Source organism: Pogoniulus pusillus, chromosome 6 (assembly GCF_015220805.1).
Source record: "Pogoniulus pusillus isolate bPogPus1 chromosome 6, bPogPus1.pri, whole genome shotgun sequence".
NCBI classification, from domain to species: domain Eukaryota; kingdom Metazoa; phylum Chordata; class Aves; order Piciformes; family Lybiidae; genus Pogoniulus; species Pogoniulus pusillus.
Window position 1 is genome coordinate 47540035 of NC_087269.1, and position 21139 is coordinate 47561173.

Consider the following 21139-nt stretch of genomic DNA (forward strand, 5'->3'; position numbering starts at 1 on the left):
ATCCCCTTAACAACTAAATCTGTAAGGTATATTGTATAGTTCTACCTTTCTGCCTAATTTTCATGCTTCTGCTCAGTGGAAACTCTAGAACAGGAGGAATAAGGTAGAGCAAGCAAAGAAATGTCAACCTAAAGTCTTGCTGCCTAGCCACAGAAGACAGAAAGCTGAACAACTGAGCAGAGGAGACTGGACGCCAAAAAAGCAATTCTCAATAGATTGGCCCTTTGCCTGAAAGGCAGAAGGAGGATCACCGAGTGTCTATACCGGCACAAGCTACATACTAGAAAGCTGAAATTCAACCTATGCCAAGTTACACTTTGAATAACTAAATGTATGTAGTCCAGTTTAAACACAATTAGATGTGAGGTTCAGAGTACAAAAATAAAACAAGTTCGGTTTTGCACAAAAGTCATCTTAGAAAACTGAAAGTGAAAAGGAGATGAATAAAAAAATTCATGCCAAGAATCAGATGGCAACAACCATTAATCCAGCTGCTGAGCTATTGAAGAGAATGCTGAAGCAAACCAAGGAAACACTAGTAATTATTCTGAACACAGTGATGATGTGATCACTGAGATACAGCACATATTCTCACAGCCACTGAAAAACGTCATAATGGCTGGTTTACCTCTTCACCTTCAAGGCTGGATTTATTACTTTTAAATTGTATTTAAAAATAAGTAAACAAAGAGCTGCCTCCAGCCTACAAACATCTGTTTCTTTGGGTTTACAAAAACAGAATGCTTGTGCTCAGGAGATGGCTAATTACTAAGATGAGAAGGCTTCATTCACACAGTTCCCAAACTGCAAAATCCACCTACTGCTGCTTGTCCAAGCAACAAGGACAACAAGGAATGTCACAGCACGTGTGCATATTCACAGAAAACAGCAAAATATTGCCATTATACAGTTAATACCATTAAAGATAAATTAAACTCCCATTTAAAAACTAATTATAACTTTTAAATACTACTTTACTACTGCATTTCCAGAATTGTATTTTAGTGCATTAAAGGCTTATCCAAAAGTTAAGTATCACTGAACATGTTGAGGTCAATTTTCCTCTCTCTGTTCACACCCTTTCCTACTGTAAGTTTTCAGAGCATTTTCTAATCAACAATACTCAGACAGACCTTTTAAGAAGCTACTGGGTAAAAGAAGGTGTGATGCACAAGACAGAAGTTATCTATGCAAGACAGTCTGAACATAAGAAAACATAAGAGCAATTAAATTATTAAAACCATATACTGCAATTTAGCGAAGTGTGAGAGATGAAACCCATGAAGAGCAAATTTCTTTTTGATGCTTTCAGGGGGTGGGAAGGAGGTCCTGAAGGTCACCACTGCTCTTAATTTCCCTTCCTTGTTAAGACAGCTCCACCTCTGGCTGGAGGCTGGTATCTTAAGATAGCAATTAAATACTTTAAAACAGGCAACTTTTAAGCACTTGGATTCAAGTTACCTGTCCACATTAAGTAAGCATCTACCTTAAAGTAACCAGCAGAAAATCTGGGATAGTTATGATGTCCTTTCCAAATACAATTTATACTAGTCATTACATCTATGTGATGTACAGCCTAGATACCATATAGCTGATGACAGCTACCTTTCAATGGAATCTGTCCTTGTGAGCCTCGTGTCCGCATCTCTTCATACAGAAGTGAAAAGGCAACCCTATGCACACACTAGGGAAAGGAAAAGGGTGAAGTAAGAGAAGACTGAAACAGCTGCGCTGCATACTTCATGTAACTCAGAAGTTAACACATTTGCCCAAGTCCACAGGAGTCAGGGTAACACTTGAAAGAAATACACCATTTTTACAGAAATGCTTCCTTCTGGGCCGACATATAACAAGAGGAAACATACAATGCAAACTACACTGCTGTAGCTAATTGCAGGTTTTTCTACACCTAATTAAAAAAGAGGACTGCATCTAGTTGCACTGGATGACCCAGTTAATATGAAGATAAGAAAAGCAGTTTTATATCATCACAACCAAGAGGAAAATTTAACACTTCCAGATCCCTGTTCTACATTAAGTATTTCATCAAATGTATAACACTCAACACCTCTATAACATCGTCAAGGCTCCAGGTTTCCAAAACTAACATCAGTGGCACTGCACTGCAATAGGGTCTATCTTCTCTAGTAGATACACTAATGTCTTAGGGTGAAGGCAGGAAGCAGGGGAGAGTGGTGGGTGAAGGAGAAAAAAAACCACAAACAACACACCACATGGAAATAAAAATATAAAGAAAACCTCTAATAACATATGGGCAGTACTGTATCTCTCCTGATCACCTTTTAGTCAGGAAGAAAGGTTCAGAGTCCATGTTTGGTACTGTGAGTGCAAATGCTCAGACCGACAAAGGGAGAGTTCTGATGCAGCCCTAATGCACTGGATCTGTCAACTGTCTCATCCTGATGAGATGTTAATTATGCATTAAAAAAAAAATCAGAATCATTCAAGCTTCCCCAGGCATCTAAACAGAGTTCTGCACATGCTCCTGTTTGTTCTTCTCAAAGTCAGAGGAGATGCTCCAACTTCACCCTTACCATTAAAAAAAAAAAGCCCCAAGCAAGAGAGACACCCTAACAAAAAACTTGATAGGTATATAAAGAGGCAAAAAGAAAGTTAAATAAACCAATCTCTTCAAAGACTTCCTGAGAGATGTCAGTTGGATACATTTCATCGTATAAAATTCAATAAATAATATTGACATGGCCCATACTGCCACTTCAATACTTCCAATAAAACCACCTTAATGGTTTTCCAGCAGTGTCATTCTGCCTATTCAATTTTCTGCTCATCAATTTCAAATGGACATGTAGTCACATCCCAGTAACAGACACATCTATTTACAATTACTTTCAGAACTGTCCTTTAGGTGTATTTTTGCTGAGCAGATCAGCAAAAATATCATATTTGAACAAAATCTATATCGAGATTTTTTTCCCTGCTCAGTAACCTGTGCCACAACTACTACAACTAAGCAGCGCCCTACACTGATATGCAATTACTCATTCACCAATCACACATCAAAACTATTTTTGTCAGGAAAAAGTGTATGCTGAACAGGTTTTTTTCAACACCCAAGTCACACTGCTAATTTTGATGCACCCAAATTAAAGCTCATTTCTTGCCAAAGCACTTGCTAGAGAACAGATTTGTTTAGCTAACTTCTAGAAGACAGTTTTATCCTTATTCCAGCATTTAGTATGGCAGAAATGGCTTTTTCAGAACCATGACCCAACTAACATTCATTCCAGCGCATGTCAGTCCCAGCAGGGAGCCTAAGGAGGGAGATTTTTGTTTCCACAGAATTCACATAAAGTGTCCTTGTATTTCACTATTTTAGCCACTCAATACTCTAGCCTCCAAGGTTTTAATTTTCATGCCACAGGAGTATCAGTATTACAGAAGAATCTCTGAAAGTACTTAACACAGCTTTATCACTACAAGTAATTAAATCTTTAGAGTCTATGGCTACAGCAGTAATCACACAGTAAGCAATACTTCTGACTTTCCACTCTGGTTGAGCATGAAGCGCCATGCATTCTTTGAACATCCAAGATGTCAAATTTGACAGAAATAGATATCCACACAAATGCAATATTTATCATAGAAATAAGCTCACAAGATATCAACCTACAACTACCACCATTTGTAGCATCACCTCTGACAGTTCCAAAACAAGTGTTTCGACTTTATTAAATATTTCCAACACAAGCACTTTCTACTGCCCTCTTCAGCACCTTACAACCTGCTGAAAGGAGGCAGCAAGTGAAAACTGTCATGCAGTTTCTTAGAGACACTAATGACACCTCTGTGATGGTAAAGTTGTCTTGATTATTGCAAGACAAAAATCAATTGCCATCAAACATTGCCACTGAGAACAGAGGAGAAACGAAAAACAAAACAAACAACCCACAATCACCAGGCCATCAACTTAAAATATTTTAAGTAATGCAAATCAAAATGAACAATTAGCTTTTTTCCCCAAAGTATACTGAAAATTCAAACCACAGGTCTTCATAAAAGGTGAATGATCAAAAAATGTCCACAGTCCTATCTTTGTAACTATCCTTTCATAAACGAAAGTGTATATGACACATCCTTCTCCCTCAAGGCTTCTACTCTGTAAATAATTAACCTGAAAACAAGGCCCAAGCAACAGCAAAAATAAATCCACATAGGAAGTCCCAACAAAACTGAAATAACATGAGGATTCTGCAGTTTAGCTCCATTTGTCACTCTGACACCTTCACTTATATCCCTAGAATATTTACATTAACTCCAATTCCTATTAGATCTTTAAGGCTAAGTATCTACATACAAATACCTTTAAAGATAATAACTGCAACACTCTAAAATATCAGGAATCCTACTGGCAGTATTTTAGGTGATATTCAAACCTCAACAAAATCAGTACACCCTGACATAAAATGAAGGTAAAGGCCACAACCTAACCTGTTACACGAGACAAAATGATCTCATATCGAGAAGAGAGCATACAGCTGTACTCTTCCCTGCTGCTGTTTATCTGCTGAAAATCCAAAGAGCAAACTATTCAACACATAACGGCAGGACAAAAGGAGCTACAGTAAACTTCCTTTACCACAACTGACTCTGCTGATCTCCAACATGCATCCTCACTTACATACAATTAAACAGGTAAATAAAGAACAAGAAGAAACATTATTTTTGCATTAGGTAATTACATGAAGAACAAAAATAATTTTTACCACTACTGCATTTTCTCTCATTTTTCAGACTTACCTGGTCTTTTTCATGGGGTAGGAGGCTGACAGGTGGAAGAGAAGCTGGAAAAGTGGTGGAGTATTTTGGAGCTCCTTTGCTTTCCAAACTGCCATAATTCACTCTGTACTGAGGTCCATCCTTCAGTAACCTCCCATTGTTCACAGCACGTTTGGCCCCAAGACGCAACCTCTGCTGAAAAGCAGGATTGTTGAAAATATTTGCTAGGTCATTTTGACTTCTCAAATACTTCTCTATGTTTTTCAGGGAGGAGCCATTTGGTTCTTGAAGCCCTTCAATTGCTCTTCTCAAGAGTTTATTCCAATCCACATTACGAAGCTCATTACAGGCTCCTCTAGATCCCTTAACAGATTTAGGAATAGTGCCAGGCTTGACAGATGAAAACCGTCCAGGATTATCTGGGTCCTTGTAAGATGCAAGGCCCTTGTTGGTAACTTTAAGAATAGAACCATCTTGAACACTAAGTTCCAACTGTTCTGAAACAGTCTTCTTATCTAATCCATGGGAAGCACAAACAGCATGACATATTCTCTCTTCAGAAGGCCTTTGCTTTTGTTTTTTAACTTTCTGTATCGCTTCAAGAATCCACTCCGTATAAAGAGGGTTGGCAAGTTTTACCATGGTTGACCAGTAATTGTTTCCAGCCAAGAGTTACCCATAGAGGTTCCTCCTTATCCTTTCAGCAGATCCTTCAGAGGTTGTTCACACCTCAAACACAGACCAAAGGATTCAACACTCTGCTTGGATACATCTCAAAAATAACCATCCTGAGGAGTGGAAAAGGCAGGGAAATTCTCTCCTGACTGAAATTCCAAAGTACTCTACTGTTTCAGAAAGGTAGAAAGGAGTAATTCACGATGATACTGGTACATCCTTAAAAGAAAGCTTGCCGCAACCTTCAAAAATGAAAGAGGCAGGGAGAAAAAACAGTTAATGATGAAGCAGTAAACAGAACGCATTCAAACATGAATTCATACTGTGAAGTTGTACTATGCAAAAATCTTTTGAGACAACGTCAAACCTTCACCAATTCCCACCCCACGCGAAACAAGTCAGCATAAAATCCTTCTACTTTCATAGCAGTCGGTGGATTCAGATTTCCTAAATTCCATCACTCCAGCACCTAACCTACTTTTGATTTATTGGACAATTTCCATTCAGCCAAATATCTGAAAACCAAACTGCCTACAAATAACTTCTAGACACACAAAGAAAATTACCAAACTGGAAGAATACAGCCCTGATGAGTGGACTGCTCGCTGGACAAGTTATCGTCTGCATAGTCGCACAAAGAGCTGTGATCAATGGCACAATGTCCACCTGGAGCCCAGTGACAAGTGCCATCCCTCAGGGGTCAGTGCTGGGACAAGTGCTGTTTAACATCTTTGGCAGCAATATGGACAGAGGAATTGAAGGCACCCTCAGCAAGTCTGCAGATGACACAAAGTTGCGTGGCACAGTCAACTCTCTAGATCCATCCAGGAAGACCTGGAGAGTGTCGAGACCATGAAACTTCATGAAATTCAACGAGGCCAAGTGGAAGGTCCTGCAAATGGGCCAGTGCAATACCAAGCACAGACACAGGCTGGGTGGCAAATGGCTGGAGAGCAGCCGTGGGGGTCTGGGTTGATGAAAAGCTCAACATGAGCCAGCAGTGTTAGTGCAGCCCAGACAGCAACTGTGTCCTGGGCTGCAGCAAGAGAAGCGTGGCCAGCAGGGCTAGGGAGGGGATTCTGCCCCTTTACTCTGCTCTCAGCAGACCCCACCTGCAGTACTGTGTGCACTTCTGGAGCCCCCAACACTAGAAGGACATCAAACTGTTGGAGGGAGTCCAGAAGAGGGTCACAAAGATTATCAGAGGGCTGGAACACCTTTGCTACGAGGAGTTGGGGCTCTTCAGCCTGGAGAAGAGAAGGCTTCTAAGAGACCTTGGAGTGGCCTTCCAGTATCTGAAGGGGGCCTACAGAAAGGCTGAGTAGGGACTATTTACAAGGTCTTGTATTAACAGGACAAGGGGCAATGGGTTTAAACTGGCAGAGGGGAGATTTAAACTATATGTTAGGAAGAAGTTCTTTACAGTGAGGGTGGTGAGACACTGGCACACGTTGCCCAGGGAGGTTATGGCTGCTTCCTCCCTGGAGGTATTCAAGACCAGTTAGGATGAGGCCTTGAGAGACCTGCTCTTTTGGGAGGTGCTGCTGCCTATGGCAGGGGGTTGGAACTGGATGATCTTTGAGGTCCCTTCCAACCTAAACCATTCTATGATTCTACTGTCTCCATGCATTAAAACAAAAAAAAAAAAAAATTCACCATTTGATAAAAGTAAAATTATTAACTATTGTCATTTTTTACATCTGCAAGTGCCATGCTGTTTGGTGACTACTACACAACTCGGAAAAATACAAGAACTCATCTACTAGTATTGCATCCTTCACTAATACCTAGGTACACTACAATACAGAATGGAATCACAGGGACACTTTCTACTCTGAGGAGTGCAGTAAGGCAGGATGCACTTTTGATAGAAAGAGAAATGGAAATAAGTAACAGGAGGCATTTTTCCATAAATACACCTTCAGCATGAAGATACATAAACATGTCACGTTGACAAAATACGTTCCTGTGACTCACAGTTTTCACAAACCATTTTCTTTACTTATTACAGAATATATCACTCCAATAGAAAATGTAGTGGCTAAAAAACTTATATAAGAAATCTGAAGGAACATCTTGATCAGAAGATTTACTTTTTCTGCAGGAAAGGGGGAGGAGAGGGGAAAAAAGCCACATAAATTAAACTAAGACAGCGGACATCTAATGAATGAAAAACTTGTTATTTGAGGCATTAGGAGGGTTTTTGCCATGAAACCTGAGGGATAAGTTTTGAAGACTAACGGAACTGTATAATTACTTCAAATCAATAGAAAATAACTAACAACTAGGAAACAAAAAGTCCTGAAATAGTACATTGTCTTGTTAAGCGCAAGATTCACCAGTGTCTAATTTCACAGCAAAATCTAACACTGAGCTAGTTTGCAATCGCATTTGTAAGGCTGTGGGAAGCAGCCAATAATTATCTATGATTACAAAAGTCTTGGACCTTGCTTTTATTAATTTATTCAAGTCATCTTGCATTTCAATCATGTTTAAAACTTTAGTAAGTTATAAACAGAAAAAAACAAATCCGAATTGATGCAGTAATGAAAATAATTTTCAACTTCTTAAAAACATGGCTCTGCAACTGTGAAGATGAGTACAAAATACACTTCTCCCTCTAACATCCCAAAAATCATTTCAAACTCCAGATCACATTTCACACATTATTACACCACACATCAGGAGCAGGAGTAACAAGTGAGCAGCTGGTTACTGGTTAGTATAAAATTATTCTATAGCCAAAGAGTAGAACTATTAATCAATCCATTTTACAAATTTGCCATTCTTTGGATTTGGCTGAAGCTTAGACATTTTCAGATGCATGAATATGGAAGTTCAGCCAACTGCTAGAATGAAGACACATTTCTGATATGAACTCAGGGCCTGAAAGTTTAATTGGCTCTCACATCGAATCTTATTGATCTCAGCAGACTGGATCCTGTTTCTTGCTTCCAGGTTGTATTCACTCAAGTTATACTTAGTAACACTTCTGCGTATTTATGGTATTTGTAGTAACACAATAACTTGTTAAGTAAACTGACTTTTGCTAGCTGGATGTCTTTCTTTCCCTAACAGCATTGTTTATATTCAAATGGTTACAACATAAGAGCGTAGCAGCAAAATGCAGGCAAATACAAAGAAGAAAAATTCCATGTTATCATGAATCCTACAAAATCTCACAACCCTGACAACACAATAATATAACAAAGCAGAACTCTATATGGCAGAGACTCAATCAGATTATTTTATACACTCTGCCTATAGATTTGGAAGATCTCTGTAGCTACATACAAAGACCCAGATTCCTAGAAAGCTACCTTTAACTTTCAGAATTATCTAGTTAGGTGGTTCTGCGGCAAGTCTTAATGAAGATAGCAAGTACTTAAATGCTGAACACTGCATTTGCTGAGTCAGACATATTTGCCTCATTTTTAAACCTACTGCAGTATCGTTGTATTAAATTCCATACAAGCAATCACATCACTTTCAATAAATTCCAGAACACACAGTGCAGGGTCTGTTCCAAGCACCTGGACACCAATGAACATTTCCGTATAAATGCTGTAACTTGTGGGTTATGGGAATTTATTGGCTAGTGACTACAGGAAAAGGTGAGCATAAGCCTGTATCTTCATGTAAAGTCTGCTGCCTGGTACATGAATTTCACATCAATACACATTCACAGCTACATTTTTACTTATTTACTTAAAACTCCCTATGTGTAATAGAACCTCCTGCATACTAGCACCTACTAAATCAACACTAGATGAATGTATCTGCAGGAGTGGAGTTTCCAAAATACTGAACAAGGTATTTCAAGAGGAAAAAAAACCCAAACAAATCAAGACATCTTAATTTCACACCTCCCAACAATTTAAATTCATTCTGCTGTAAGAAACCATGCAAAGCTCATTCAATCCAACTTCAGAATTGCTTCACCACAATTTAAGTGTCTCTATTCTTCTGCCACTTTGACTGCATGTGTGCTTGAAGCGTGGCATCCCGACATCCCCAACTGATACGACAAGGTCTACCATACATAACATTCACAGTAACATCTTCATAACAAACATTTTTGCCAGCATTACAGTTCAGCTCAATGATCCTGGAGCTCTAAGTTAAAAAGGACTTTCAGAAATTGAATTCAGATATATTTGACCCAAGATTGGCAATACAGAAATACCACACACACTGAGCGACTGGTAAAGAGGAAAACAGCACCACCACCACAGAACAAACTGCTTTAGAAACAAAATTTCCAGAGTCAACACCGGGGGATGCAGAGAGTTCAAAATGACATTCAGGTTTCTAAGTTTAGAACTCAGTTTCACCAAACCCACAGAAAGTTGGTCATACATTAATTAATATAAAAATTGTAACGCTTACCCTAACAGATTTCAAGGAAATACCAATTTTTAAGTCATTATAAATTAGTAGCAGCCACTCATTTCTACTTATTAGTTGTCCTCCCCTTGTAACTAAATAACTTTTAATCACACCCTCAACAGTCCCCACCCAATAACAAAACAGATTTTTTTCCACTCTGGTTAAGCGCACAGGACCACTTCCAAATTTGACAGCAACAACTGTTACATTCTGTCATATGTTAGCTTCTATACAGTATCTTATTTTGAAACTAAGAACATCTGTGAAACCTTGACTGTGTTACAGTTCTCACTAAGTCTCTTACCTATTCTGCTACTCAAAAGCTACAGAAAAAAAAAAAAAAGGCTTTTGAAGGGTTAAATACATTACCTTTAAAACACGAAACTCCATCTCTAGCCAAGGCTTGTCCTTTTACCTCACTCATAAATTAGATAAATACAAAGAAGTTGCAAAACTGTGGCTTGGGATTTACAATGAATGCAAGTATGTCTTTTATGAAGCATGCACCTATTGTACAGCTGATACTAATTAAAGAACGCATGAACTGAACATGTCAGTCTTAGATGTCATCAGTAATCCTATAATCCTGTAATCAGGTCTGTTTTAGACTGAACTAGTATCTGGAATTACTTCCAAGTGATCTAGATCACAAAAACAAGCTATGTAGAAAGAAAGAAAGGAAAAAAAATAAGCAAAGTTGCCTATGCTCTAGAAACAAAACTAGAAGTTATTGCACAAGTATCCAAAAGCATTTCACAAAATACAATCTAGAGTCATGGGGAGTTGAGAAAATAATGAAAAATCTGTTTTGGCTGTTTTAAACATAAATACAGTTAAAACTTTGTAAAACTAAGGTTAAAAGAGATAACTTAAAAGAGGGAGGGGGAAAAAATGAAAAAATACAGGGGAGGCAGAGGAATGATGACAGCAACTTGTGCAACCTGCTGGTGACCTGTGAAGCACGATTGCATTCGGTTCCCTCCTACCTGCTCTGCACACACTCAGGAGAAGCAGCAGCAGGCCAGCTCTCTGCTGCAGCATCAGGGTCAGGTAAGGATTGCAGCAGAGGAGTAAGACTGCCATTGCATTCAGGGAGCTTTTTCCCCGTTTTTCTTTCAGCCAAACCATTATTTAGAATTGTGCAGTTAACTCTGTATTCCACTCCCATCTCAATTAGTGATGCAAAAGAGGCAAGATACTTGTTTCCCCATTGCAAAATGCATGCATCTACAAAGAGATAAAGTAGATCCTGGAAAGGACTCCCAGCACACACAACACTCTTAAAATTACTCAAATCATGAAGCCAGATACTACTGCATTATTCTCTGTACAACATACATCTATCAATTATCATACTGAAGGACAGCAACACTTTGCACATGCTTTAAACAGACACGTAAGGAGAAATTACAGCAACTTCAAAACTACATCAGAAGATTCAGCGGGTGGGAAGTAAGAGCTGCATGAGTGAATCAAACTGATTAAGTGCTTGCAGTCTGTAATTCCACACAAGCCACTTTAAGATCATATGCTAAAAAGCGGATCACAACATGACAGCAGTAAGCACCACCAGGGGAAACAGCATCAGCACAACACGACGCCAGCACAATCACCCAAATTCACCCTTTCCCACTCTCTTCACTGCAAGTTCCAAGCACTTTACAACACAACAGTATAGAACATCACTGAGCACGGGAAGGTAGTATTCATTACCAGCAGTTAACCTGGGAAGAAGTCTTTACTGAAACCACTTCTTCTTGGGACAGTGATTTTCAACAGAAGGGGCTTCCCTTTGCTTTTTGCAGAGATGGTTATTTTCGATGCTCAATGACAGAATCCTGAAGGTGAGGTCTGGGCAAGGAAAATACTCTGTGAACAGCACTTCCGAAACGCGGTTTTAGAGGTCTGAACGTTCCCCTTCTCAACTTACTTAAAATATCTGCTGCATACCCAAGCCATGAAGATTTGCAACGCCTAGTGCCTGGCGCCAAGGCATTGTTGTGCTTGACAGGGGCCGAGTCGGGGCCAGCTTTTGAACCTTCCAAGCCTTGCCCGAGATTGGTAATTTCAAAGGCAAAAACCTCAAGCCCGCAGGCTCCGGTCCCGGGGCACGGCGACCCCAGAGGACTCGGCACCCAGGAGAGGACACTGACGGCGTGCACCTGCACCCGCCCCACACGCGCGGTGCTGGGGGCGCCGGGGGCACTGGCGGCACTGGCGGCACCGGCAGCACCAGCCTCCCGTGAGAGACGGGGTACGAGGGCCCACCCCACCCTCTACTCTCCCTAGTACCACTCACCTACGCGGGAGCGGGGCCGCGGGGGGAGGAGCCTCTTCCAGGCGCCGCAGCGGCTCCCCCTGCTGCCGGCTCTTCCCCTGCTCCCGCAGCCGGACTGTATCGAGGCGCCTGCCCCCGCTGCTGCGCTGCCCCGCTGCTGCGCTGCCCCCCTACCGCCAGCAGCCGCGACTCCCCCTGTCGCGGCGGTTCGCCTCACCTACGCCGCCATTTTGTTTCGCCCCGTTGTACTTAACGTGAATCCGACATGACACTGATTACAGCCCAATGGAGTCTCATTAAAGCCTTACCTACCCCGCGCCCCGCCCACCCGTGCCCACCATTGGGCTGTCCTGCGCACGCCGCTCTGCGCTCACAGGCCGCGGGGCCGTGCCCATCAACCTCCTGCACCGTCCCTGCTCCGCCCAGCAACCAGACTGTCTCTGCCATTGGAACGCCACGCTTGCCAATCAGCAAGAACACCCTCTTCCCTCCACGCACGACCCCGCCCACCTGCGAGCCAGGCCGGGCCTGAAGGCTGCCACTGGCTGCCACTCACCCGGCCACCCCCCCTGCCAGCACAGGCCGAGCCCGGCCCACTGCTGGGCCTTGAGCGCTAGCGATTGGTCACACGGCGCAAGTGGAGGCAAGTGCTCTCATAAACCCGGCCTCTCGTTGGCTACCGCTGCTGTCCGTCTGGTCCCCCCCCCGGCCTCACTACCCTCCCCCACCCGCCGCTGCCCCACCCGCTCCTGAAGTTTGTTCGAGAGGGTGATCGCTAGCGAGAGACACCGGCGGCGGCCGCCGGAACCAGCCCGCCAGGGCGGCGGGCGCGCGACACACACTAATAAGCAGCCTTAAATATAGAGCGTCACGCGCGTGCCTCATCCTGCCAGTCGCCCGGGCGGGCGAGATGGAACAGCGTGCTCCCGGCACAACCCTCCCAAGGTGCCTGGCACTGGCAGCCGCTTATCGAACACACACATCCCGCACCGCCAAAGGGAGAAGGGGGGTGGGAACGAGGACGGCGACAATGACTCCCAGCTCTACAGCCACATGCAGCTCCCTGCAAGTTTCGCCGTGCGAAGCACAGGGACTTCTATGTCACCCCGTCTGCGAACGAACAATTGCCGCCTCAGAAAGACAGGGTGGGAGCATGCAACACAAAAACCTCAGCCATCCCCTGCCTCCCTCCTCCATTCCATTCCCCTCTCCCCACCCCATCCAACCCAGCCATCACCTCCTGCTGCTGCTCCCCCACCCCTCCAAAACGCAGAGCATCGCAATGCATTTACCAAGCCCAAGTGTCTGCAAACACGTGCATCAGCCTCCGATGCAAAAAAAAAAGTACCCAGGCTTCTGACAAGCCCCCCGCACTGAGAGAGGGGAGGGAAAGCGGGTTATTACGGTAAATTGCAGCCTGTCACCCAATGCAAAACAAAACCCATTGCATGCTCCCTATTCCCCCCCCACATAAACTCCTGGGAATCTAACCTCCGGTGCAGGTTTCCCCCCTTTGCTTGCAATGACCTCCTTTCTCTGCCTGTGTTTCTGCAGCAGCAGTTCCTGCGGAATGCGCTGCCCCTGAAACGCGATCGCGGCTCCTCTCTCTCTCGCTCGCTCTCTCCTTCTCTGTCTCTCGCTCGCTCTCTCGCTCGCTCTCTCTCCTGGCTGCAACCAGAGCCAGGAACACAACAACAACACAACCTCCCCCCACCCCCTTCACCAAACACATACACACTGAAGAGACCCAGCCAGGAGAGCCAGACGAGTCGGGGAGGGGGTGGAGGGAATCCCCAGCCAGCAGATTGATTGCACCAGTTACCTTCTCTAAGCCCCTTCACAAGAGGGGGAAAAAAGATGAATACAGAGAGAATACCTTGTCTCCCCTCCTCCTCCGCAGGGCTCCTCTTCTCACTCCAAAATACTAAAAGGTGGACGGGCAGATCAGACACAAGCGTTCGGCTGGCGGCGGGGGAGAGGCGGGGGAGGGGAACTACAATTCTCATTAATTTAGAAATTAAACCAGAAACCCACCCCAGACCTCCAGCCTTCCTGAAGGCGACGGACGCAGATTGCGAAGACTGGTGCTAAGACACAGGACCTGATAACAGCTAATTGAAAGGTTAATCTACATAGGCTGTGACAGAAGAGGTCCCTCCCCACCTTTTTTATCTGCTGCTGGCAAGTGGGAAATTGAGCTCCCCCCACCTTTTCCCCCAAAAAAAAATTTAAAAAATTGAAAAAAAAGAAAAGAAGAGAGCGGAGCAGGCGAGAGGGAGGCAGGGAGGTGGAGGCAGGGAGGTGGAGGCAGGGAGGTGGAGGCAGGCGGCAAACTTCGGGGGAAGGCGCGGCCGCGCGGCGGCGGCGCCCTGCGCTCAGGCACGGGGCGCGCGGGTGGCCGTTGCAGGGCGCGCTGGGCGGGAAGGCGGCCTGAGGGGAAGTGGTCACCGCCGCCGCCGCCTCCCAGGGGGCCCGCACGCCGTCCTCGGCGAGCTGCGTTGGGCTTTGCGTCTAGTACGGGGCGATTTGAAATACTTCGCTAGAAGCATCGCCGCAGGCAGGTCTGGACAAATCCTTCCAAAAGGCCTTGAACGGTTCCTCGGTCCGGAGAAGAGCACTGTTTGAGGTAACAGTAATTAGTCTATGGGTGAAGGGAGGGTGGATAAATTACAGATGTCCTCCCACGTGAGTTTGTTGTAAATGTAACAAGATGTTACGTGGCGTGTATTTTAAGGTGATAATACATAGGGACTTTAAAAATCGTTTAAATGTTTTCTCTATGCTGTCTTGAGCCATGCTTCCAAAGACCACTGACCATGGCGAAGTTTTAATGCCACTCATGGTGGTTCTCTCAGCTGGGGCTAGCAAACGCTACTTTTCACCAAAGTATGGTTTGAGAAAATACGGTAGGAAGGAAAACATGATCTATCTACCGGAGCTTCTGCTCAAGCAAGCGTCAGCTAGACACTTCCCATTTCCCCAAACTTGGACGGTGACCCACCTCAGAGATCTAGAAATCCTCTTTTCCGTGTCTCGTGGGTGACATGTTGCGTTGGGTGCTCGTCTGCAGTGTCTTATAAGAACCTCTGCTCCTGAGCAGGAAGAGATAAAAACACTTCCTTTAAGAGTGAGTGGAAAATATTTTTCTACAACAAATTAAGAAGGTCTTTCATAGATCATGTATTGCATGAAGACCAACAAACAAAGTTTTTGTAATAAAATAGTAAGTACTGAGGTTCAGTGCAACTTGTTCAGAGTCACTAGCTGGAGATGCTGTATAAAAAAGCTCTTTGGTGATGTTTTGAAACACTGTAAAATTGAATGACCTGCTTATGCGAAGCTACCAGATGAAAAATAGTGTTGAGATTTTACTCTTTTAACTGAGTCATAGAATCAACCAGGTTGGAAGAGATCTCCAAGCTCATCCAGTCCAACCTAACACCCAGTCCTAGCCAATCAACCAGACCATGGCACTAAGTGCCTCATCCTGGATTTTCTTGATCACCTCCAGGGATGGTGACTCCACCACCTCCCTGGGCAGCCCATTCCATTGGTAAAGCACTCTCTCTGTGAAGAGCTTCCTCCTATTATCAAGCCTATACCTCCTCCAGCACAACTTGAGACTGTGTCCCCTTGTTCTGTCACTGGTTGTCTGGGGGAAGAGCCCAACCTCACCTGGCTACAACCTCCCTTCAGGTAGTTATAGACAGCAATGAGGTCACCCCTGAGCCTCCTCCAGGCTGCACACCCCCAGCTCCCTCAGTCTCTCCTCGTAGGGTTTGTGTTCCAGGCCCCTCACCAGCTTTATTGCCCTTCTCTGGACATGTTCCAGTATCTCAACAACTCTCTTGAATTGATGACCCCAGAACTGGACACAGTACTCAAGGTGTGGCCTGACTGGTTGTTGTGAATGGGACTAGTTGAACTCTGAGTTTGGGGTAAAATGCAATGAGACAGATTTAAAAGTTATGAGATATTTATAAATACACACAAAATATTTCCCCCAAACTGGTTTACAGCTATCCACACAAGTTGTTGGATGCGGGTAGCAGCACTGCTCTACAGCATGTCTCTGTGCAGTGGGATTTTGACAGCTTTCAGAATTTGTCTTTAGTAGAGAGTCTGGCAGCTTCATTCGCCGCTTGTGCGGTCGATTAAAGTCCTTTAGCAACTCGAACAAAGAATGGAGAATACTCACTAGTCCTAATGGCCGTGGCCCAAAAACATAGGCAGGAGAATATTGCGCACAAGTCCCGTGGCGAGTTCCACGTGAGCTGCAAAGTGGAGTCAGCTGCGGGCTGGGGCGGCTCGAGGCGGCGGGCGGGCGGCAGGTGAGCGAGGAGGGAACGAGCTGGCAAGCTCCTTATTCCCCTGTTCACCCCCATTTATAGGACAATGGCCGAGGCTAATGGTCTCATTGACCACACAATCACCCAATCACCTCTGGCAATCACCCAAGTAGACACGGAAATGGAAGAACCCACAGGTGTTGTCTTCCATAAAATGGGGGGCGCATATGCCTACCGCGGGACAGGGGCGCTACTCTATTGGTTAGTTAAAAAAGAGAAAAATCATCTCTTGAACCTGAATCTTGATGTGGTACATCCCAGCTCAGGGAACAAAACGTGGGGAAAAATTGACAATCCTTTTGACTTTTGAAATTATGAGTGTGCTGAAGGCATGAATAATAGCACAGGAAAAAAAATCTTTACATCTATGCTTTAAATACATCCATGTGTTCTTCTCAACTTAGTTCTTTCCCTATAAGTAAATTTTTTAGGATGACATGGCATTAGATATTGTGTTACAGTTTTTAACACATTCAAGAACCTTTTGTTTGAAGAGAAACTCCTGTGGAACTTGACATTTACAGGTGTACCTAATACTATGTAAATTGTGAAGTTAAGCACATGAACCTCTTTATACATTAATAATCCTCCAGCAAACTTACATCCACTATCGCTGTCAATTATACTGTTTCCTGAAATAATAACTTCAGAACAATTGCATCATGTGAATTCAGGACAGTTCAAATTGAGACAGTGCATGTACAGAGGTGAGCCATGAGTACCTGAAACACTTTGGATCTGGTCAAGAATGTCTACTATGTTGTATACATTTTGGTTTGTAATCTAGATAAGAAATGGTTTTGGTTTATTGTATATATTAAAAAAAAATCCACACCCAAAGCTACATTAAAAATGTTCATGAAAAAGTTATAAGCCTATCAATGAATTTAGTGTAAGCAATAAAATGAACATTTTAGCATGTCTTCTGCTGCCAGACTTTGTGGGATTTGCTCTCCTGTAGCTACTTCAAAACTGAAGTACAACAGTTAATGACTCTGAGCAGTAACAGGTGCCTAGACACTTACACATTGCATACAACCATTCCATCTGCTAAAAAGATGTCTCTGATATTAAAGTATCTAAAATCAAAACGAGTCTCTCTTATCTGCATGTAGAAAGAAGTACTTTGTCACAGTTAACTGTCTTTTAATTTCTTGCTTTAGAGTTAAATGTCTTTCTTTACAGGAAAAATACTTTTTCTTGTCTATCTATATTGTTGTGGAAGTAGTAAGCATATCTTTCTCTCCAAAAGTCCAGAAGTCCCTAGAGTTATTGTAAAAGTGCATGTACCACTGCTATTTTTTGATCACAAATGAGAGAAACCAAGAAGTTAGGATCTGAGCTTGGTCTGAGCTAAATTTGCTTCTCAAAAAACAAAATCTTAAAGCTGATATATCTATAGTAGTGGTGTAAGACAAGGTGGAGACAACACTTAAATGAAGCCCAGCCATATGCAGACAAAATTCATCAGTATAGGAAAATGAATACTAAATTAGAGTTTGAACACTCCTCTTGAATCAGCAAGAAAATTCTTGTGTGTCAATCACTGCCATATATAAGAAGTACTTCCTGGTGAGGGCTTTAATTGTCGTCCAGTAGAATTAGTAAGGCTGTTACATATTTAGAAACAATTCTACAGTTGTTCAGTATTGGTATGGTGACAGATGCCTATTTATCTTTGGAGCTGCTAGAGGATGAAGTCTTGACACCCATCAAAATCTGGCAAAACCCTGTGACTTCAACAGAGTCAGACCGTTCCATTGTCGCTTTCCATATGTAACCACACATATGACTACAGTCACCTGGAAATTGCCTCTCTTGGCATACACTGTTGAAAGAAATGGCTCTGGGGAGAAAAGTCATCCTAAGAGTGCAGCAAGTTTCTTCTTAGCCTCTATAGTCATCCTGAGCATGTCCTTGCCATTGAATTGAACAGATATATTCTTTACTTATATCACCTCCTCTATTTAGCTGACCTGCCCTGGGTTCAGAAGCTTCCCTGTAACCCTAACCTTCAACCTCATATCCCTTCTGGACTGAATCAGCCTTTTATTTCTTCACTGAAGAGATTCTTTTAGCAACCTTTTATATTGTAATTTAATCTGAAAGATTAATCCATGTAACTGAGTCAACCCCTCTGAATACAGAGTGTTTCTTGGGTTATGTGTGAAGATACGTATTGCTGCACACAACAGAGCATCACTGCCCAATTTAAGCACTATTAATAAATACTAATACAGGGTATGTTAATATATACATGCATATATTCGTATACGCACAGTCATACACAAAATGAATAATCCATGATTATATTTTCTGGTCATTTTCTGTCTCGTCTATTGCGTTTAATGAAATAAGAATAGTATAAAATAGACACCACCTGCCATTTTACTGATCTGGGGGCTTCTTAATTGCCAAAACTAACTGATTATAAGGTAGATGCTCTAAGAGTTTCAACTCAGGAATTGTAATTGGCATAATACTGTAATTTGGCAATAAGTGTGGTGGTAGATCAGCTGTCCCCTCACAGGGATGGAGACAGTGATTTTTTTGTAATAAACCAAACATGTTCCATTCTACTCCGCCAAATATACCACATTGTTATATCAAAGTACTTTACAGTCCTTAAATAGCTCCTAAAAGAGCTCTGTCAGGTGAACATATATTATTTTCCTGTTCAACCAGAGATACAAACCAGAGAAAGTGGTTGGAAGACAATGCCAATTCAACCAAAAATCTGACCACCTGAGTTCCAAAGGTCCTGCTTTAGCCACGAAAGATCCTGTTACAGAGTAGCTGTACTACTCATGGTGAAGAAACAAGTGGTCTAGTAATTCATATTTGAAATCTTACCCAGGAGCACATCTTTTTGCTGCATTAACTATTATACATATTAAAGAGTCAGCAGGATAAGTAGAATTTAGGAATGCAAAGGAGAATGCTAAAAGCAAAGCAGAAGAAGACATGATAGTTACCTATAAGATGATGTCTTTCATATACACAGTGTCTCACAGCACTGCACAGTGGGGCTTTATTTATAGGTATGTGATAAAGGATTAGTGATTAATAGATGTTTTAATAAATTGTAATCAATTGTTATGAGTCCAATGGGTCAATAGAACTTTTCATAACAATAGCTCATCATCTGAATGTATGTATTTACTGATGTATTTGAACTCATACAGTTTTACATAGGAACACCTGCTAATCTTGTGTTAAACCACGCAAATGGAACCTTAATATAAAGTGTGACTCAAAACAAATTCACTGTAGAGAAAAGGATTAGCACCTAGGCTTCACACTAAGTTGTTAGTTATAGCTATACTGGGTGTAAGTTTCTCCTTTTGCTGGGTAAGACACATTGGTATGACAGGGATCATTTTGTTGCTGCATGCAGGAGTACTGTTTTCTAGACTGATCCTAAGAGGAAGGACTCTCTACCAACCTGCATCACTCAACTTGATGCAGCTTTGTGGTTTTATACACATTTACGGTAATACTTTGTGAGGGCGGGTGATAAGAGGAAGAGTGGAATGGAAAATGAATAAAGGTCCGTTCACTCAGAGCTAGTGAAAGCTGTGAAAGTCAGGGTCTGCTTAAGTTCCTCACGCTGCTGTCCTGCTGCAATTAGTTAGTCTAGGTGAAAGAGGAGGATGCTTGTGTTTGCAGGAGCCATTTTAACACCTCATCTTGTCTTTGTGACCCTTAAAGTAATTAACTCTCCAGTCATTATCGGTTGAATTTGTCCACAGGTTTAGGTTTCCCTCCTGCTGTTCCCTTTGGGGATATTGGGTTATCACTTTCTGAGAGGGGGGATTCTATTTAAGGTTCACACGAAATCCCTTTCACAGCTTTCCAACAGTTTTTTGTGCTCTCCAAACTGATGGAATACTCACTTGGTCTCTGGTTTAATGAATATTACTTCTATACCTTTCTTCAGATCTAACTGCACAAGAAGAGAGAGAAGAGAAAAAGAAACTCTCCAAAAAGCCTGGAATGGCACTTGCTGAGCCCTTCAGATGAAAAGGCAGCCATCCTCAGTACTTGGAAACCAATAAAAGAGACTGCAAAGGCAGTTTTGCTAAATAAGGTTAGTTTGAGCCTCTGTAAGATCCTGACAGTCCTTAATGTATCTGAATGAATCCTCACGACTTCCAACTGCAATGTGGGTCTACTACATTATACTGCAGTTTTAGCCAGGGGAAAACTTCCAGACTTGAAGTTGTTGTCAGTCTTTTGTTGGTCAAACATTGTCAAGAAACATGGAGAAAAAGGAGGAAGAGAGAGCTTGGCCGTATTTTTGTTAATTCCATTCTCATACAGTTTACCACTGTTTTCTGAAACTCTATTAATAAGCTGAAGAAATTGAAATTACTGCAGAGGCTGTTATCAGCCACAATATTTTGGAGACTCTTCTGATGGTGCCCAACCCTTGGTGTACAGCAGTACTAGATAAGCAGCCAAAGCAGTAAGAACTATGACTGACCCATTACATTGCAGACTTGATGGGCTCTGAAAACCCTCACCTATTGCAGAGCTGGTTAGAGCACTTCACCTTTCAACTTCTGGATAGCGTCTCTGGGCACATCCACCTTCCCATAAAGGATGGAAGTTTGGGAAATAACCCATGTGACAAACCAGCTCTTAATTTGCTGAGACAAACCTTATGTCTGCTCTGCATTGTTTGGAA

The 21139-nt window shown here is 42.7% G+C and overlaps 1 protein-coding gene and 1 long non-coding RNA gene across 11 annotated transcripts in view; one reads left to right on the plus strand and one right to left on the minus strand.

The window, feature by feature from the left end:
* KAT6B (lysine acetyltransferase 6B) overlaps positions 1-15155 on the minus strand; it is a 151169-nt gene extending 136014 nt beyond the window's left edge. For 4 of the 9 annotated variants that reach the window (XR_010302633.1, XR_010302634.1, XM_064145536.1 and 1 more), the window contains exons 1-2: positions 13592-14324; positions 4780-5675 (exon numbers count right to left, since the gene is read on the minus strand). Coding sequence is in view for 7 of the 9 variants with exons in the window: in XM_064145536.1 (XP_064001606.1) it covers positions 4780-5400 (621 nt within the window). In the remaining 2 variants the exon portion in view is untranslated. Of the gene's footprint in view, positions 1-4779; positions 5676-11535; positions 11674-12121; positions 12791-13591; positions 14325-15101 lie in introns of those variants that run through there. The other 5 variants (XM_064145533.1, XM_064145531.1, XM_064145535.1 and 2 more) reach the window with 5 other exon arrangements.
* LOC135176398 (uncharacterized) overlaps positions 14446-21139 on the plus strand; it is a 42642-nt gene continuing 35948 nt past the window's right edge. The window contains exons 1-2 of one of the 2 annotated variants that reach the window (XR_010302636.1): positions 14446-14726; positions 20390-20539. This is a non-coding gene — a long non-coding RNA (uncharacterized LOC135176398). The remainder of the gene's footprint in view (positions 14727-20389; positions 20540-21139) is intronic. The other variant, XR_010302635.1, reaches the window with a different exon arrangement.